Source organism: Aethalodelphis obliquidens, unplaced genomic scaffold (genome assembly GCF_003676395.1).
Source record: "Aethalodelphis obliquidens isolate GAN/ISIS:26980383/991018 unplaced genomic scaffold, ASM367639v1 scaffold6, whole genome shotgun sequence".
Taxonomy (NCBI): Eukaryota; Metazoa; Chordata; class Mammalia; order Artiodactyla; family Delphinidae; genus Aethalodelphis; species Aethalodelphis obliquidens.
This window is the reverse complement of record NW_020837950.1, coordinates 12,254,546-12,271,677: the sequence shown is the minus strand read 5'-3', so window position 1 is coordinate 12,271,677 and position 17,132 is coordinate 12,254,546. Positions and strand designations below refer to the sequence as shown.

At 40.0% G+C, this 17,132-nt stretch overlaps 1 protein-coding gene and 1 non-coding gene across 2 annotated transcripts in view; one reads left to right on the top strand and one right to left on the bottom strand.

Annotated features, from left to right (window-relative positions):
- KLB (klotho beta) overlaps positions 1–17,132 on the top strand; it is a 34,539-nt gene that overhangs the window by 8,150 nt on the left and 9,257 nt on the right. The window contains 2 exon segments of the mRNA XM_027104032.1: positions 12,056–12,566; positions 15,368–15,636. Of these exon segments, the coding sequence (XP_026959833.1) occupies positions 12,056–12,566; positions 15,368–15,636 (780 nt within the window).
- Positions 3,287–3,426, bottom strand: LOC113619317 (U4 spliceosomal RNA). The gene has a single exon (XR_003432350.1). It is a non-coding gene; the product is annotated as a U4 spliceosomal RNA (small nuclear RNA).

The following is a 17,132-nucleotide window of genomic DNA, read 5'->3' as shown; positions in this document are numbered from 1 at the left end:
AGGACAGAGATTGGTCTTAAGTCTGAAAATGGAGACTTGAGACAATTACTACAGATAACTTTTTGACATTCTATCATACTATTCTTAATAACTATTATTTTAAGCAGAATTTTTTTCACACACCTAATGTATTGTCAGAAACTGTACTAGGTACTTTATATATGTTAGCTCATTCAATTCTCTCATCAACCTTGCCAGGTAGATATTCTTATAGGCATTTTATAGTTGATGAAACTGAAGCCCACAGAAATTTGCCTGAGATTACAAAGCTGTACAAGTGTGGGTTTTTTACTCATAATAAGTGTCAGATCCAAAATTTAAATTTCATCTGTCCGAATCCAAGCTAGCAGGTTTAATGACATGAATCAGCTACCTAGCCTCAGTGAAAAACAATTTACAGCCTACAACTCCATTGCACCCACTTGTGTTGATGCAGACTCAATAGATATTTGACTCATATTCCCTATTTAAAGACCAAAACAGGGCTTCCCTCGTGGCGCAGTGGTTGAGAGTCCGCCTGCCGATGCATGGGACACGGGTTCGTGACCCGGTCTGGGAAGGTCCCACATGCCACGGAGCGGCTGGGCCCGTGAGCCATGGCCGCTGAGCCTGCGCGTCCGGAGCCTGTGTTCCGCAACGGGAGAGGCCACAGCAGTGAGACGCCCGCGTACCGCAAAAAGAAAAAAAAAGACCAAAACAATCTATGTATATCCATTCATCTGTCAATGGACATTTAGGTTGCTTCCATGTCCTGGCTATTGTAAATAGTGCTGCAATGAACAGTGTGGTACATCTCTTTTTGAATTATGGTTTTCTCAGGGTATATGCCCAGTAGTGGGATTGCTGGGTCATATGGTAGTTGTAGCACATATATAGGATGGAATATTACTCAGCCATAAAAAGAAACGAAATTGAGTTATTTGTAGTGAGGTGGATGGACCTGGAGTCTGTCATAGAGAGTGAAGTAAGTCCGAAAGAGAAAAACAAATACCGTATGCTAATGCATATATATGGAATCTAAAAAAAAAAAAAAATGGTACTGATGAACCTAGTGGCAGGGCAGGAATAAAGACATAGACATAGAGAATGGACTTGAGGACACGGGGAGGGAGGGGGAAGCTGGGACGAAGCGAGAGTAGCATCTACATATATACACTACCAAATGTCAAATAGCTAGCTAGTGGGAAGCAGCTGCATAGCACAGGGAGATCATCTCAGTGCCTTGCGATGACCTAGAGGGGTGGGATAAGGCGGGTGAGAGGGAGACGCAAGAGGGAGGGGATATGGAGACATATGTATGCACATAGCTGATTCACTTTGTTATATAGCAGAAACTAATACAGTACTGTGAAGCATTTATACTCCAATAAAGATCTATTTTTAAAAATCTATCTACATGTTTTATTTGTCCACAACACCTATGAACAATTTATCACTGACCCATACATTAACCATTAGTTTTTTCCTTTGTCCCCATGATTTTACTTTTTATTTGCTCAAAACTTTAGTGTCCCATTAAAGTGCTGTGAAATCACATACGTGTGTCCTCTGCGATGCCATCTAAAGTTTTAAAATGTTAAAACAATCATTCATTTAATTAGCTAATGCATAGTACATATATATATATAAATACACACATATATATATATATTTTTTTGCCACGCCACGCAGCTTTTGGGATCTCAGTTCCCTGACCAGGGATTGAACCCGGGCCACAGCAGTGAAAGCCCAGAATCCTAACCACTAGGCCACCAGGGAACTCCCCGTAGTACTTATATTATTATCCCAACTCATCTTCATTTGGATCTAAGACACCTCTAACAAAATATAGGAAATAATGATCAAACAAGTTAAAACTAGTATTCTTGTAGATGTTCCTAATCAAATTTGAATAAAAGGTAAAAACAGCTTTCGGATAAGAATTGCTAAAAAGTTTCAATAACCAGAATACCATTGTTAGACAGAAGAGTCATGTAAAAAAAAACTATTTGTAGACGGCAATTGGTATTTTATAACCTTCAAGAGAGCAGTATTTACCTTTTCTAATCATTAAGTAGAAAAAGTTATACTTCAGTGAATGATTAACAGGTTTAAATAAATGTAATTATAAATATTCAGAGAATAACATTATGATCATATTTAAACAGCTTAATTTGATATGAACACTCTCATACATGGAAAATTAGGCCCAACTGGAGAACAGAAAATATTGTAAGTAGTGGAAACAGTGCTAGATATGACGAAATTATGAACTGAGGGAAACTTCACACTTGTTTATAATATAATACATGTATCATTTAATTGCATGTAAAAAATCTTACTGAGAAAACTCAATATTAGAAAATAGTCTATGTTAAAAAGGAGCAATTAAAATTATTGAACATTAACAGCAATTCTCTTGCTGAATAGTAGAGGGATGCTGAGACTAGATCAGAACCTTCTAACTTACTAACCAATAAACAGTGAATCACAGAAGTAATTAAAGTGATTTCCTGGGTGATCTAATAGTGCTACTTGTTTGGGGGGACCTTAAGGCTGATGAAAACCAGGATCTTTTAGTATTTGGAGGATTCCATTCATTGGTTCTTTATAGCATCATATCTTGACCACAGATTATGTGACTGAATCTTAAATAAAGAGCTGGGTTTACTGTTATCAGTTCTTCTTCCATGTTAATCATGTGTGTATTGTACGCCTCCTCCTTCTACCTTTGAATATCAACGTATTATTCCGGAGTAAAAATACATAATGAAATCCAGAATAACAGAACTTTTAATTTAAGTTTCTTTCTTTTCCTTTGAGATTTTTGGAACTTCAGAGAAGTTTAATTGCATAGAGCAATTAAATTCACTAACAGAAACCATCTGTTTCAACCAATTCTCATGACTTTTTTAAATTTCAAAGATAATGCATTTTTACTGCAAAACATTCAAACAACACAGAAAGACATAAAGTTAAAAAGGAAAGCTCTCCTCTTTTCATACTCCCTAATCCAATACCCTAGAAGTAACAACTGCTAGCAGCTTGTTCAATGTCCAAATATTTTTCTATGTATATATAAGCATATACATATAGTCATTTTTTAAACAAATTTGAATATTACTACATTAAGCTTTTGTTATCATTTCTAATTAATTGAAATGTAGACGTATACTGTTTTTCTTCTACTTATTTCTATACTTCTCTCTCCTAATAGAGGTCAGAGTTCATCTGAAGGCAGGAGCTATCTTGTTAATATTTTTTCTAAATGCCTACTAAGGTGACTCGCATTTTTTTTTTTAAACAGTCTCCATAGAGACTCTCAAAAATTGCCAATGCCAACTATATTTCAAGTCTTCATGGCAGGGTATTAGGAAAATTTTCAATTAGCAATAATCATGCCTCGGATAAACCTCATTGGCTATGATACTGCCACTGCACAAAGCTACCTTGTGTTTGTTAAATAAGTGTTTATAGACTTGAATTTAAGCAATCAATCAACATAAATGAATGAAGAGTGAAGAAAAGGATAAAATAATAGCCATGGGTTGAGGCCTTCCCTGGTGGCACAGTGGTTGAGAATCTGCCTGCTAATTCAGGGGACACGGGTTCAAGTCCTGGTCTGGGAGGATCCCATATGCCACGGAGCAACTGGGCCCGTGAGCCACAACTACTGAGCCTGCGCGTCTGGAGCCTGTGCTCCGCAACAAGAGAGGCCGCGATAGTGAGAAGCCCCCGCACTGCGATGAAGAGTGGCCCCCGCTTGCCACACAAGAGAAAGCCCTCGCAGGGAAACGAAGACCCAACATTAATTATTAATTATTAATTATTAATTAATTAATAAAAACTCCTACCTCCAACAAAAAAAAGAATCCACCTGCCAATGCAGGGGGCGTGGGTTCAAGCCCTGGTCCAGGAAGATCCCACATGCCGCAGAGCAACTAAGCCCGTGTGCCACAACTACTGAGCCTGAGCTCTAGAGCTAGCGAGCCCCAACTACTGAGCCCGTGTGCCACAACTACTGAGCCTGCGTGCCACAACTACTGAAGCCCGCGCCCCTAGAGCCTGTCCTCTGCAGCAAGAGAAGTCACCGCAATGAGAAGCCCGCGCATTGCAACAAAGAGTAGCCCCCGCTTGCCACAACTAGAGAAAGCCCACGTGCAGCAAAGAAGACCCAACGCAGACAAAAATAAATAAATAAATAACTTTATTTAAAAAAAAATAGCCATGGGTTGAAGGAAAGAGATAAGTAAAAATAATTTCTCTAAACTTGATTTTACTGATGTGTATAATTTCTTGAAGGGGAAAAATAATTAAGCAGAACAGAAGGTAACGCCAATGAACTGTTTGACTGGGGACTGAGGGGATTGGATGAAGGCATAATCAAAACCATGACTCTCAGATTGTCTCTTAGAGTGTTCCTGGCACCCAAACACTGTCAGATGGCTTTCTCAATGTACTGGCCCTTGTTTTTGTGCCATGTCTGTTACATACCCTTGCATTTGCACAGCCTGTTCAATCACCTTTGAGTCTAAGATGTAAAAGTGTGTTTCAAAAGCTCATAATTTAATTTGCATCATGTCCAGAAATCACAGTGATCTAGAGGCTGAAGGATTTAGTTCTAATTCTGGCTTTGCACTAACTGAGACCTTGGGCAAGTCACTTCTTTTTCTTTTTCTTTTTTTTTTTTTTTTTGGCCATGCCATGCGGCTTGTGGGATCTTAGTTCCCTGACCAGGGATCGAACCCCGGGACCCTGCAGTGGAAGCACAGAGTCCCAACCACTTGACCACCAGAGAATTCCCAAGTCACTTATTTCTTTTGCTTCAGCATCTTATCTATAATAGATAGTTTTTAAGAATTGAACCAAATGATCTCTAAAGTCCATCTTCTATCTCTAATTAGCAGGCAAGAACACAGAACTTGGAGCAATACAGCCTGGGCTTGACTTTGCTTATGAGTAAGCTACCTAACCTCTCTTCCCTCTCCTATAAAACGGGAATAATAATAGTACCTACCTCTCAAGATTTAAATGAGGATTAAATGAGATAGTACATGGAAAGTGCTTAGAATAGTGCTCAGCACATTTAGCACTAAATATATGTTCATTCTTATTACTGTTTATATTGTAAATTTTCTATGATTCTGTAATTTAACCACTATTCTGTTATATTTGATCATGAAAGTCACTCATCTTTAAGGACCATTTAATTATGATTTGTTCAAAGGTGATGCTGGGCTAACTGCTATGCAACCACAGCGTCCCTGCCCTTTCAGTCTAACATTGACAAGGGTGTAATGATCACCATCCTTGGTCAAGACAGTCAAGTGTAGAAATGGTTCCTAAGGGACTCATTTAGCCTCTGACGCCAGTAAGGACAATATCCAATGTCAACATCGCTGGTTCTAGGAAAGAGGTACAGGGAATTACACATAAATGTTACATGCTGTACTAGACACTTGGACAACTACATGGTTTTCTGAATACCTCAAATTTGCTGGCAGGTCCTCCATGAACTTTCTAGGTGATCCTAAATTCCAGACACATATAGATATTTTATTCTCAACAGGTGAGAGTGGGACCCTCATTCTAGGACTGTTTAGTTCTTTTAATAACCAAGTACAGCCGAAAGAAAATATAATTTTAAAACAGTATGCTGTGGTTCATGTCAAATGGCCTTTCCCCAACACTCAAAATTTAGAACTGGTGGGACATACAGAAAGCACAATGGTTTAGTATAGTGATCAGAGAGGCCTGAATTCATATCCTGTCTCCATGACTACCTAGCCTCTGTGAACTTGTTTCTTCTCTCAAATGGGGGAAAAAAAAACCCTGCTTTGCAGAGGCTATATTATCAACAATGTATGTCAGGTCACCAACAAACTAGCTGATCCATAGTGGGCATTTATTCAACAAGTATTCTATGCCAGGCTCTTCCCTGGACATCTGTATGTATAACTGTGAACAAAAGAGATACAGTTCCTGCACTCAAGAAGCTCGTAGGCCAGGAGTGGATCTATGTTGCATGGGCCTGAGACTTACATAAGGAAAAAATTCAAAATTATGGACACAAAAGTTGGTACAAAAGTAAACATCTATTTAGAATGAGAAAAATATTACAACAAATTACTGTGGTCTTGGAGATTCAGATTCCTTATTTTCTGAGGTCTCTTCAAGGAATTTATCAGAAATATCGATACTTACTTAGAAATGTTTCCAATCACTACCTGGCTCCCCACCCTTCCAGCACATTTCATGGGGACTCAGGCGAGTGAGGAGTCCTGAAGTTTCAGCTTCCTTAGGTTCATGGTCAGTCTGCCTTTGTTGCAGGCCCCCAAATGGTAGGTCTTATTTTTGTTTCTGTACAAATTATGTTATTTGTAATTTTCAGAGTGGTTTCTATATTGACTATCTTTAACTTTTTATTCCTAAATCCTGAGGAAAGGCTTAAAGTCTCCAACCCAGGTCATTTTACCTTCAATTATACTTGGAGATACAGTCTTTTTGCATTAAAAAGATTACTAATAGGATCACTATTGTTAATTTAGTACTAACAGAAAGCTTGAAATGTCATTTCACCTTCTGCAAAGTTGGCATGCAACTGTTCTCCTTGGGCAAAGAACCTGAACTTCAGTAAGGTACCAATTTACTGATATTGATTTCTTCTAAGTGCCCTTCTAATATCTGGGGAAACCCACAGATGCTTCATTTAATAAATTATGAACTTTATTCTAGACCTTTTTCCCTTTGTGTTGCCAGGTTTAGATTCTGGCTCAGGCATTGGTTTAGTTTAGTAATATTATAATTGAAATTAGAATTCTATAACAATAATAGGACTTTTTTAAAGGAACAAATATATTAGAGTTTAGTTTTTACATGATTTCTATGTGGAAATCCTGACACTAGGCAAATTGATAACAATAGATGATTTGTTAGAATAAGTTGAAAATATAATGATTGAAAAGAAAATAGGAGGGAAACGAATTTTAATATGATCGTTACTAAGTTAGTCCAACCATAGAAAATATGAATTCAAACCATTAAAAATAGAATGGGTAAATATTTTCTTTATGAAAGGTGGTAACTTTTGTTAATATTTAAATTCTCTCCTAAGAATAATGAGGGTAAGATATTGTTTCCAAGAGAGTTTCAAGATTATCAAAAAATTAATAAGAAAATGACAATCACATAATTTATTTTTAGCAATGAACAATAAAGTTCACATATCTTAAGCACCCAATAAATATTTGTGGAATGAATGAATATTAAATAATCTGGAAGAGCAGCAATTGTAACTAGTAGAAAACTTGATACTTAATATAAAGAAGTGCTGAGTAAATTAAATAATAAATCAAACTGAAATGAATCCTAGCCCAAATGAACAATGAATAATTTTGATCAGCAGCAAAAAAATAAATGAGGACAAAGTGGTCATCTGCGAGCCTTGAAAGGTCAGGGAGTGCCATCTGTGAACACCCCTCAAGCCTACACAACATCCCACCGTTCTGCACAGCAGGTTAAATAATTTTCAGCTTGCTCTTTCAAAGTCCTTCAAATTTAGGTTCATGTGGTTTTCATAGGGTCTTTACATGTATTACCTCATTCCATGTTCACAACGATTCTCTAGAGTGTTTATTTTTAGCTCAGTATAATGAAGGAGGGAACTGAGGCTGCTAAGAGGGAATTGACTGATCCAAGACCGTAAAGCTAATTAGTAGCAGGGCCAGTACTAGAGCCTGGGTGTCCTGCTTTCAAGACCCGGGTCCTGTCCCCTGTGGTACCAAGTAGGTGAGTAGCACTTTTATATCATTCATGATGGCCAGTTATCCCCTGAAAGAACAATCAATGATTCCAAGCAGGTGGTCAGAAAACACTCTCAGTGAAGGCCAAAATGTATGGAAATCAATTTGGAAACATGCAAAACAATTCAAAAAATAGGTAGCTCATTCCTGGGATTCAAAAAAGGAAAGGATACAAACAAATTAAAAGCTATATGACCAAAGTTAGTTACTACATTATTTATGACAGGAAGGAAGGAAGGCATGAAGAGAGAGAAAGAGAGAGACAGGAAGGAAGGAGGGAAGGAGGGTAAGTAAAGTGAGGGAAGAAGGAAGGAAAGATGGCAGGAAAAGGAAAACAAGCTAATTTTTATGAAAAGAGGGAGATGACTAAGTAAATCATATTTCATCAGATTGATGAATTGTTATACGAAGATTATTATGAAAACTAAAAATAACATGGAAAATGTTAGAGTGACTTTAGCTGGGAAATATATTTGGAAAAGTTGGGGGGAACACAGAAATATGAAAACAGTTTGCTCTGTGGAGTTTTAAAGTATATTTTCTTTAATGATTTTCATTTAATACTTTATTAAATAGCTTTAACAATAAACAAGTTTATAGTTCACATGAAAATATTTCAGCCAAAATGTGGCTAAATTCATGCACAGATTTGAAAATTTAACAAAAATTTATTTTTTGACAAATGATTGGGTGTTCCTTAAATACAGACATGTGTGATGAGGTAGGTTTCTTCAATGCACGCCTTCCAAAGCACTGCCTTCCACCCGTGTCCCTTCCACCACATCTCCCTGACCTTTGACCCCTTCTTCATCTTTGTCTAAAGTTGTCCAGCTATCTTATTTGCCTCCTATCATCCACAGAACTTATCTGAGTCTGGACTTCCAGGGGCATCAAAGAGCTGCTACGTTAGATTAGAGGAGGGAACAGAATGAGATATTAGGCCCCTGGCTCTCTCTCAATGACATTAGGTCCTGCTATCTGCCTCAAAAAGAAAAAGCTGACTTCCCCTTTAAGCTACTGAATCTAAAGAACAAAGGTTGAAGCTCCCTTAAATCAATCATTCCAAAGGTAGATGGCCTTGTACAAGATAGAGGGTAACCTTGGAAAATCACAGAATGACTGTTGTGCAAGGTTGCAGGGCCCAGGTTGCACTCCCCCGCCAACCCCAGTTCAGTTTCCCCAACAGACCTCCTTTATGAGCGTTGGACCAAAGCACACGCATAGATACCCCAGTTTCATCAGGAGTTATGTCAAACTCACTGCCTCAGAGCAATAGTTTTTACCTTGTTACCTGGCGAACAGGATCAGGTTATAACTACAAGTGCTGCACAAAGAACCTCCCCCACATTCTCCACATGAGGATGGAGAGGCTGTCTTCAGCCCAGAGCAAAGATAACCCTAGATACCTTGATAGCCTATGCAAATAGCAGCAAAGGTGAAAGAGACACTGTGAAACACCAAGGTCAACTTGGGGCATAACAACACATGTATATATAGATATATGGAGAGATATGTATCTCCAGAAAACTCGCTTGGAAAGCTATTGCAAAGGTACATGTCTGTCATCACAGCTTAGGTCATCTTTCATATAGTTACAGAAATATGCAATAGAATATCCATTTCAAAGAAAAGCCCCCCTGCTTTTTTTCCCTATTAGAACCGGTTAACTGCTATTAGGACTGGTTTATTACATTTATACTAATTTCATCTCACTCTCCCTTTAGTGTCTGATGGCATCATATTCACAAGGCAGCTAGTTTATGGCTCAGAATCTTACGTGTGTTTAGTGCTTCACAGTTTACACATAAGAGGTACACACCCACCTTAAAGAGGCGTACTGATCACTCACTGCGGCTTTTATGGTTGAAAGCGCTGAGGCTACCAAGGGATTAAGTGACTGCTTAGAATAAAGCAAAGAATGCCTCCCTGTGAATTCTAGTAATGCATGATTACTTTTGTTTCAAATCAGGAAAAATGCAGTTAAGAGTTTCTGCTGTGTATACACTCCCAAATGTAAAATAGCTAGCTAGTGGGAAGCAGCTGCATAGCACAGGGAGATCAGCTCAGTGCTTTGTGACCACCTAGAGGGGTGGGATAGGGAGGGTGGGAGGGAGACACAAGAGGAAGGGGATATGGGGATATATGTATATGTATAGCTGATTCACTTTATTATACAGCAGAAACTAACACACCATTGTAAAGCAATTATACTCTAATAAATGTGTTTAAAAAAAAGACTTTCTGCTATGATTCCAGCCCCAGAAAAGTCCAGAAAGAGCTGCTGAGACCACTTAAGGTAGAATCTGCCCTGGGCTGCCCTGAGATTCCTTTCAGAAGCTGGAACCTAGGGGTGGAGGCAGGGGAGGAGGCTACAGCCTGAACACTTTTCTGAGAAGGACATTCGTAAGGATCTTTGGGAACATTTGGGTGCTAAGTGGTTCCAGGATCTTCCAATGAAAATGGAGTAAGAACAGGTAGATAGAGGTAATACCTTGAGGCATCTACTTCTTCAGAAAATCTTTCATGGAATTATTTAAATTAGCTATTCTTGCATAAAGCAAGGAGACACCAGTTTTGGAATCCTCAGCCCTTACATTAATGTCTATCTTTCCCCACCTAACAGAGTTCATGGAACATTTTTAATGTCCACAGGATCTATTAAGTTTGAGCCATTGCTTGTATTTTTTTGTTTTTGACCTTCAAAAAGGCACTTTGGGATAATTCAGCCCAATAGAAAACATCTCCAATGAGCAAAAGGAAAGCTAAAGAATAAGACTGAAAGCAGACTTCGTGGGTTAAAAACAGTAAGGGTTTGTGCCCTTGTTTTAGAAACACCCAATTAGAGGAGAAATTAGCAGTCCTGGGAAGAGCCATTAAGAGACAAGCAAGTCAGGTGCTGAGAGGAGGAGAGGCAGATACATAAAGGAGCAAACTCTGGCTGGCCAGGCAGGAAGGAGACCTTTCACATTTAACTGGCCTTGAGTCCTTAACTGGAGTCCTCAGGTTAAGAACCATACAGCTAGCTCATGGTTCTTGACTGAACCATGCCTCTGCCTTAATTTAGTGTCTTATATTATTCAGTTTTATATGTTTCTCTTTCATACATTTTAGTCTTATTTTCCCATTAAGATTATTGGCTCCTGAGAGCAAATCCCTGCACCATTTATTTCAGCCTCTCAGGGCAGGGCAAGACAGGCATTGAGTCAGCGCTCAGTAAGTACCTAGTAAATAGACTGGAAACTGATCATGAGGCTCTGTTTTTTGTTTTTTTGTTTTGTTTTTTTTAACATCTTTATTGTGGTATAATTGCTTTACAATGGTGTGTTAGTTTCTGCTTTATAACAAAGTGAATCAGTTATACATATACCTATGTTCCCATATCTCTTCCCAGGGTGTTTTAAATGAATGCAACAGGAAATGTAAATTCCAGGGGGACCAATAATAATAACATCCATCTTTAGGCAGTAGCTCCTAGGTGCTCTATTCTATGCTACATATTTAATATGTACATTAGCTCTACATCTAACAACAACTTTACAAAAGGTATTATTATTTTTAACTTCCTTTTACAGCTGAGGATACGAAGAGATTTCAGACAGGTTAAGTGCCTTATCTAAGGCTACTATAGTTAATACCTGAACTTCAAGCCCAACTGTGCTGATGCCAAATCCTACACTATTTCCACTGGTTTTCTGAGTTGTGCCATGCCTGCCACCCTTTTATAATAATAGTAATAATAGCTAAGGCTTATATAGAGCTATACTGTGTGCCAGCCACCATTCTAGAGTGCGTTAATTCATTCAATCCTTACAACAAGCCTAGGAGGTGAGCTCTATTATTATCCATTTACAGAATATAGAAATTGTATTATCCTGGACTTCTAAGTTAGGGCCAAAAGAAGACTCTGTAGAACAATGAAAGAGCACTGCTCTGAGTCTTTCTATGCAGAGGAAGAAACCCTATAATCCACATAGTGTCTCACCTGTACCCAGCCCCAAGAGAGCCCGGAAGGGAGCCAGGGAGAGGAGAAGTAAGATGGAGCTGGGACAAGAGCTCTCTGCCTGCCTCTCGGTAATCCTATAGGGGAGGCTTTAGGTTGGAAGCACAGGGGAAGTGAACAGAGAGCAGACTTTGCGGTCATCAGGGTTCCCTGCCAGCTTTCCCCTGCAGCACCCGACGCTTCACTAATTTGCCCACGAGAAGACCTTCTATCAGCCAAGTCACAACCCTTTGAGTAAGGACAGTAAAGATTAACAATATTTTCTTGTTCTTAGGCTCATTCGAAAGTTTGGCATAACTACAATAGAAATTTCCGCCCACATCAGAAGGGTCTGTTATCAATCACGTTGGGATCCCACTGGATTGAACCAAACAGATCAGAAAACACAATGGATATACTCAAGTGCCAACAATCCATGGTTTCTGTGCTCGGGTGGTTTGCCAACCCTATCCACGGGGATGGTAACTATCCAGAGGTGATGAAAAAGAAGTTGTTCTCCATTCTACCCCTTTTCTCTGAAGCAGAGAAGAATGAGGTGAGGGGCACAGCTGACTTCTTTGCCTTTTCCTTTGGACCCAACAATTTCAAGCCCTACAACACCATGGCTAAAATGGGACAAAATGTGTCCCTCAATTTAAGAGACGTGCTGAACTGGATTAAACTGGAATATGGCAATCCCCGAATCCTGATCACTGAGAATGGCTGGTTCACAGACAGTCATGTGAAAACAGAGGATACCACAGCCATCTACATGATGAAGAACTTCCTCAACCAGGTTCTCCAAGGTTGGTTGCACATTAGCTCAAAACAGCTGTCTTGAATACTTATGCTATAGGGTATTTAAAGTCACCTTTGAATATATGATTATTGTTGTTCCGGTCATTGTTGGACTTCTCTATTTTCCAATGTTGACAGAATTTTTTAACGTGACTCTCGTTCTTTTTTCTTTATAAACGTATTTATTTATTTATTTTTGGCTGCGTTGGGTCTTCATTGCTGCGCATGAGCTTTTCCCTAGCTGCAGCGAGCGGGGGCTACTCCTCGTTGCGGCGCGTGGGCTTCTCATTGCGGTGGCTTCTCTTGTTGCGGAGCATAGGCTCTAGGCACGCGGGCCTCAGTAGTTGTGGCACGTGGGCTCAGTAGTTGTGGCTCGCGGGCTCTAGAGCGCAGGCTCAGTAGTTGTGGCGCACGGGCTTAGTTGTTCTGTGGCATGTGGGATCCTCCCGGACCAGGGATCAAACCCACGTCCCCTGCATTGGCAGGTGGATTCTTAACCACTGCGCCCCCAGAGGAGTCCCACTCTCGTGTCCTTTTAAATAAAGGTTTGAAAACAATAATTTTAGACTGTAGATACATCCTTAATTGGCAACAGGATGCTGTTTCATTCCTTTTAAAAGGACATAATGCTAAAGGAGACATGTCAAAAGTTTTCTAACAGTAGTACTTTAGTCTAAGATGCTGAAAGCTTTTTTTGATTGTGCTCCTTTTACTCTACTACATGACTCAATGACGAAAAGTCTGAAGACAATGAATGAGCCATGAATAGCTAAGGTGAGCAACTTCTATTGTTCTTGGATATTTCTCTAACCCCTGCCTATCCCCTCATTCCTTTTCCTTTACTCAGGTAGTGACATCTGCAGGTGGCTGACTGAAATAATGGAGCAGAGGACAAGCTCGAATTATGATGTTCTGTCTCCTACAGAGTTGGGCTCCGTTTCTCTCCTATATAAAGGAATTCTCAGTGGATCTTTCTACAACTCTGTAGCTCTCTTTAGAAGTCACAAGCTTGGAGGGAATTCCCTGGAGGTCCAGTGGTTAGGACTCATGGCTTTCACTGCTGAGGGCCCGGGTTCAATCCCTGGTCAGGGAACTAAGATCCCGAAAGTGGCACAGCATGGCCAAAAGAAAAAAAAATGTCACAAGCTTGGAGAAAACTTCCTTGTTCTGCAGAAGAGAGTGTTCGGGGAGGGTCCTCAGGGAGAGCAAGATGTGCTGTCCCAACTTGCAGGAGGAGTACATGGAACAGAGCCTTGCCCAGCCACGGGGCACATGCACATGGGGGCCTCCAGAGCAGAGGACTCTGCCCACAGGGCCTGGGCCAAATGCCAAGCACTTTGGCAAAAGTGGTGTCATTCCCCAGGCGTTACCATTCCACCACTCCTCAGGACCCTACGACACCAGAGAGACTAGAACCAGGGCCTGCTGAAACATACTTATTTCATCAGAACCCCTTTTTTTAGGCCGTGCCATGTGGCATACAGGACCCTAATTCCCCAACCAGGGATGGAACCCATGCTCCCTGCAGTGGAAGCACAGAGTTCCAACCACTGGACCACCAGGGAAGTCCCACATCAGAATCTCTTGACATCAGTTCCCTTGACGTTGACTCCACCTTTTAGGAAAAGAATATCAGTGATAAAACCCCCAAAGTGCAGAAATGAGACATTACCATGAGAAAATGAAAGCTTTTAAGAAAAGAAAAATGGTTCACGATTGATTGGGGTATTTGGTGTTTTTATTGCATATTTCATTTTTATCTAGTTCCTAAAAGTTATTGAATTTAAAGCTAGAAAGTTCCTGAGAGATTGTCTTTTCCAAACTTCTCTATTTACAAATGAGGAAACAAGAGATCGAGAAACTTGCCCAATAGCCCCATCCCAGGAGCACAGTAGAGCAAGCCCTCTCCCCTCCTGCCCCTCGGCCCAGTCAGTTCTTGTTCTCTTACATCATTGTGCTTCTTTCTCCTCCTTAAATCTACATTCACACATGCTCATTCTCAAAGCTGATATTTCAGTCCCTGAGGATTGTTTCACAGAAGATAGTTTGTCCACAAATGTGAACCAGCCCAAGGTTGAAATGAGAAACTCTTGGTCACGAGCAGACGTCTACATTGGTCCCAAAGGGTTCTGGAAATCATCATGCCCTCTGACACAGATTTTTTTTTTTAACTATTTTAATTCAGTATTTTACTTTTTTTTCTTCTTCTTCTTATAAATCCTCAACTGCTATTTATTTATTTTTGGCTGCGTTGGGCCTTCATTGCTGCACGCGGGCTTTTTCTAGTTGCTGCGAGTGGGGGTTACTCTTCTTTGTGGTGCACAGGCTTCTCACTGCGGTGGCTTCTCTTGTTGCAGAGCACGGGCTCTAGGCACACGGCTTCAGCAGTTGTGGCCTGTGGGCTCTAGAGCGCAGGCTCAGTAGTTGTGGCGCACAGGCTTAGTTGCTCCACAGCATGTGGGATCTTCCCAGACCAGGGATCGAACCCACATCCCCTGCATTGGCAGGCGGATTCTTAACCACTGTGCCACCAGGGAAGTCCTCTGACAGATTTGCACACTAAGCCTCAGGAATGTTTTAAATTTTATCCTTTAACTGTGTCATTCACTTGGGAAGACCACGCTAGATGAAAATAATTGCCCCTTTTCAAATATAAAAATAAATTTTCTATTTGATATATTGGGCCTGCAAATTTAGGAAAAAGGTTGGTTTCACAATATGCTGCCCCTGGCATGTCATTAGTGAAGTGGTAAACATGAACCAGAGTGTGTAGTCCTCTGAACATCTCTGCTTTTTTCCTTCTGTGCAGCAATCAAGTTTGATGAAATACGAGTGTTTGGTTACACTGCCTGGTCCCTCCTGGATGGCTTTGAATGGCAGGATGCTTACACCACTCGCCGAGGATTATTTTATGTAGATTTTAATAGTAAACAAAAAGAAAGAAAGCCCAAGTCTTCAGCACATTACTATAAACAGATCATACAAGAAAATGGTTTCACTTTGAAAGAGTCCACACCAGATGTACAGGGTCAGTTTCCCTGTGATTTCTCCTGGGGCGTCACTGAATCTGTCCTTAAGGTAAGTGGCTACTTACAAATTAACTATAAAGTGGTGCAAATAGTACACAATATTTTCTTTCACTTTACTCAGTGACATCTAGGAGATAGCTGTCAGACAATATCAAATACCATGATCACCTGGAGGTTATGAGGGGAAGTTAGGGAAAGAGGAAGGAAGAGGAAGAATTCATGCTTACTGAGAGCTTTTCATACTGCCCTCAAGTTGTATACAGTCTAGAGTGAACTTACAGTCATTTTTGAGAGGCATTTGTTAGTAGTGTCAAAATTAAAGGAAAATAATTTTATAGATTTTTTTTTTAATTTTTTGGCTGGACTGCACGGCTTGCAGGATTTTAGTCCAGGGACTGAACCCACGCCCTCAGCAGTGAAAGCACGGAGTCCTAACCCCTGGAACGCCAGGAATTCCCTAGATTTTTGTTTTGTCAAAAGCAGATTGTTAGTGGCCTTTTATTTAAGTGATTCCTCTTATTTGATAAATTTGGATTGTTTGCCTTATGAAGTCTTTATACCCCAGTGGGGCCTCCTGACTTGTCTCATTCCTCACCTTCTTCAGATGTTTACTCAGATGTCACCTTCTCAATAAGGCTTCCCTCCACTCCAAAAAGCATAACTCCATCACTATCAGTGCACATTCCCCCTTCCTGCTCTATTTTCCTATATAGCATTCATCATTCTCTAGCATACTATGTACATTACACATTTCCCTTTTTTCTCCAGCTTTACTGAGATACAATTGACATACAATATTGTGTAAATTTGAGGAGTATGATGTGTTGATTTGATACGTTTATATATTACAAAATCGTTACCACTATGGCATTAGCTATCACTTCCATACCATCACACGCAATTCCCATTTCTTTTTTTGTGGTGAGAAAATTTAAGATCTACTCTCTTAGCAACTTTCAAGTATGTAATACAATATTATTAACTATAGTCACCATACTGTACAACAGGCCCCCAGAACATGTTAATCTTATAACTGGAAGTTTGTGCCCTTCAACCGGCATCTCCCCATTTCCCCACCCTCAGCCCCTGATAACCACTTTACACATTTTTCTTACTGATCACCTGTCTTCCCCTACAAGAATGCAAATTTTCTCCTCAAGAGGGTGGAGAGGTTTGAGGCTTTGCTGCCTGCTGTATGCCTTACTAGAGCAATGTAAGGCACATGGCAGGTGCTCAATGCATAGTGCATGAATAAGGTCAACTTTTAGAGCCAGGTGAGCCCTTCGAAACCTCTTACTCCAAATCCTTCATTTTATAGCTGAGGAAAGTAAGACCCATCAATTAATAATTGAGACCTAAGTGACTTGCCCAAGGTAACACAAATAGTGGCAGAACTGTAGCAGGCAAACTTCAAGCCCCCAGATGCACAATGCTCTTTCCAAAATAATAATAACTATTTTTTGAAGCTCCTACTATGTACCAAGCACTTAACCACTGTATGTATGTGCATTCTGTCTACTTAATCTTTTTTTTTTAATTTAATTA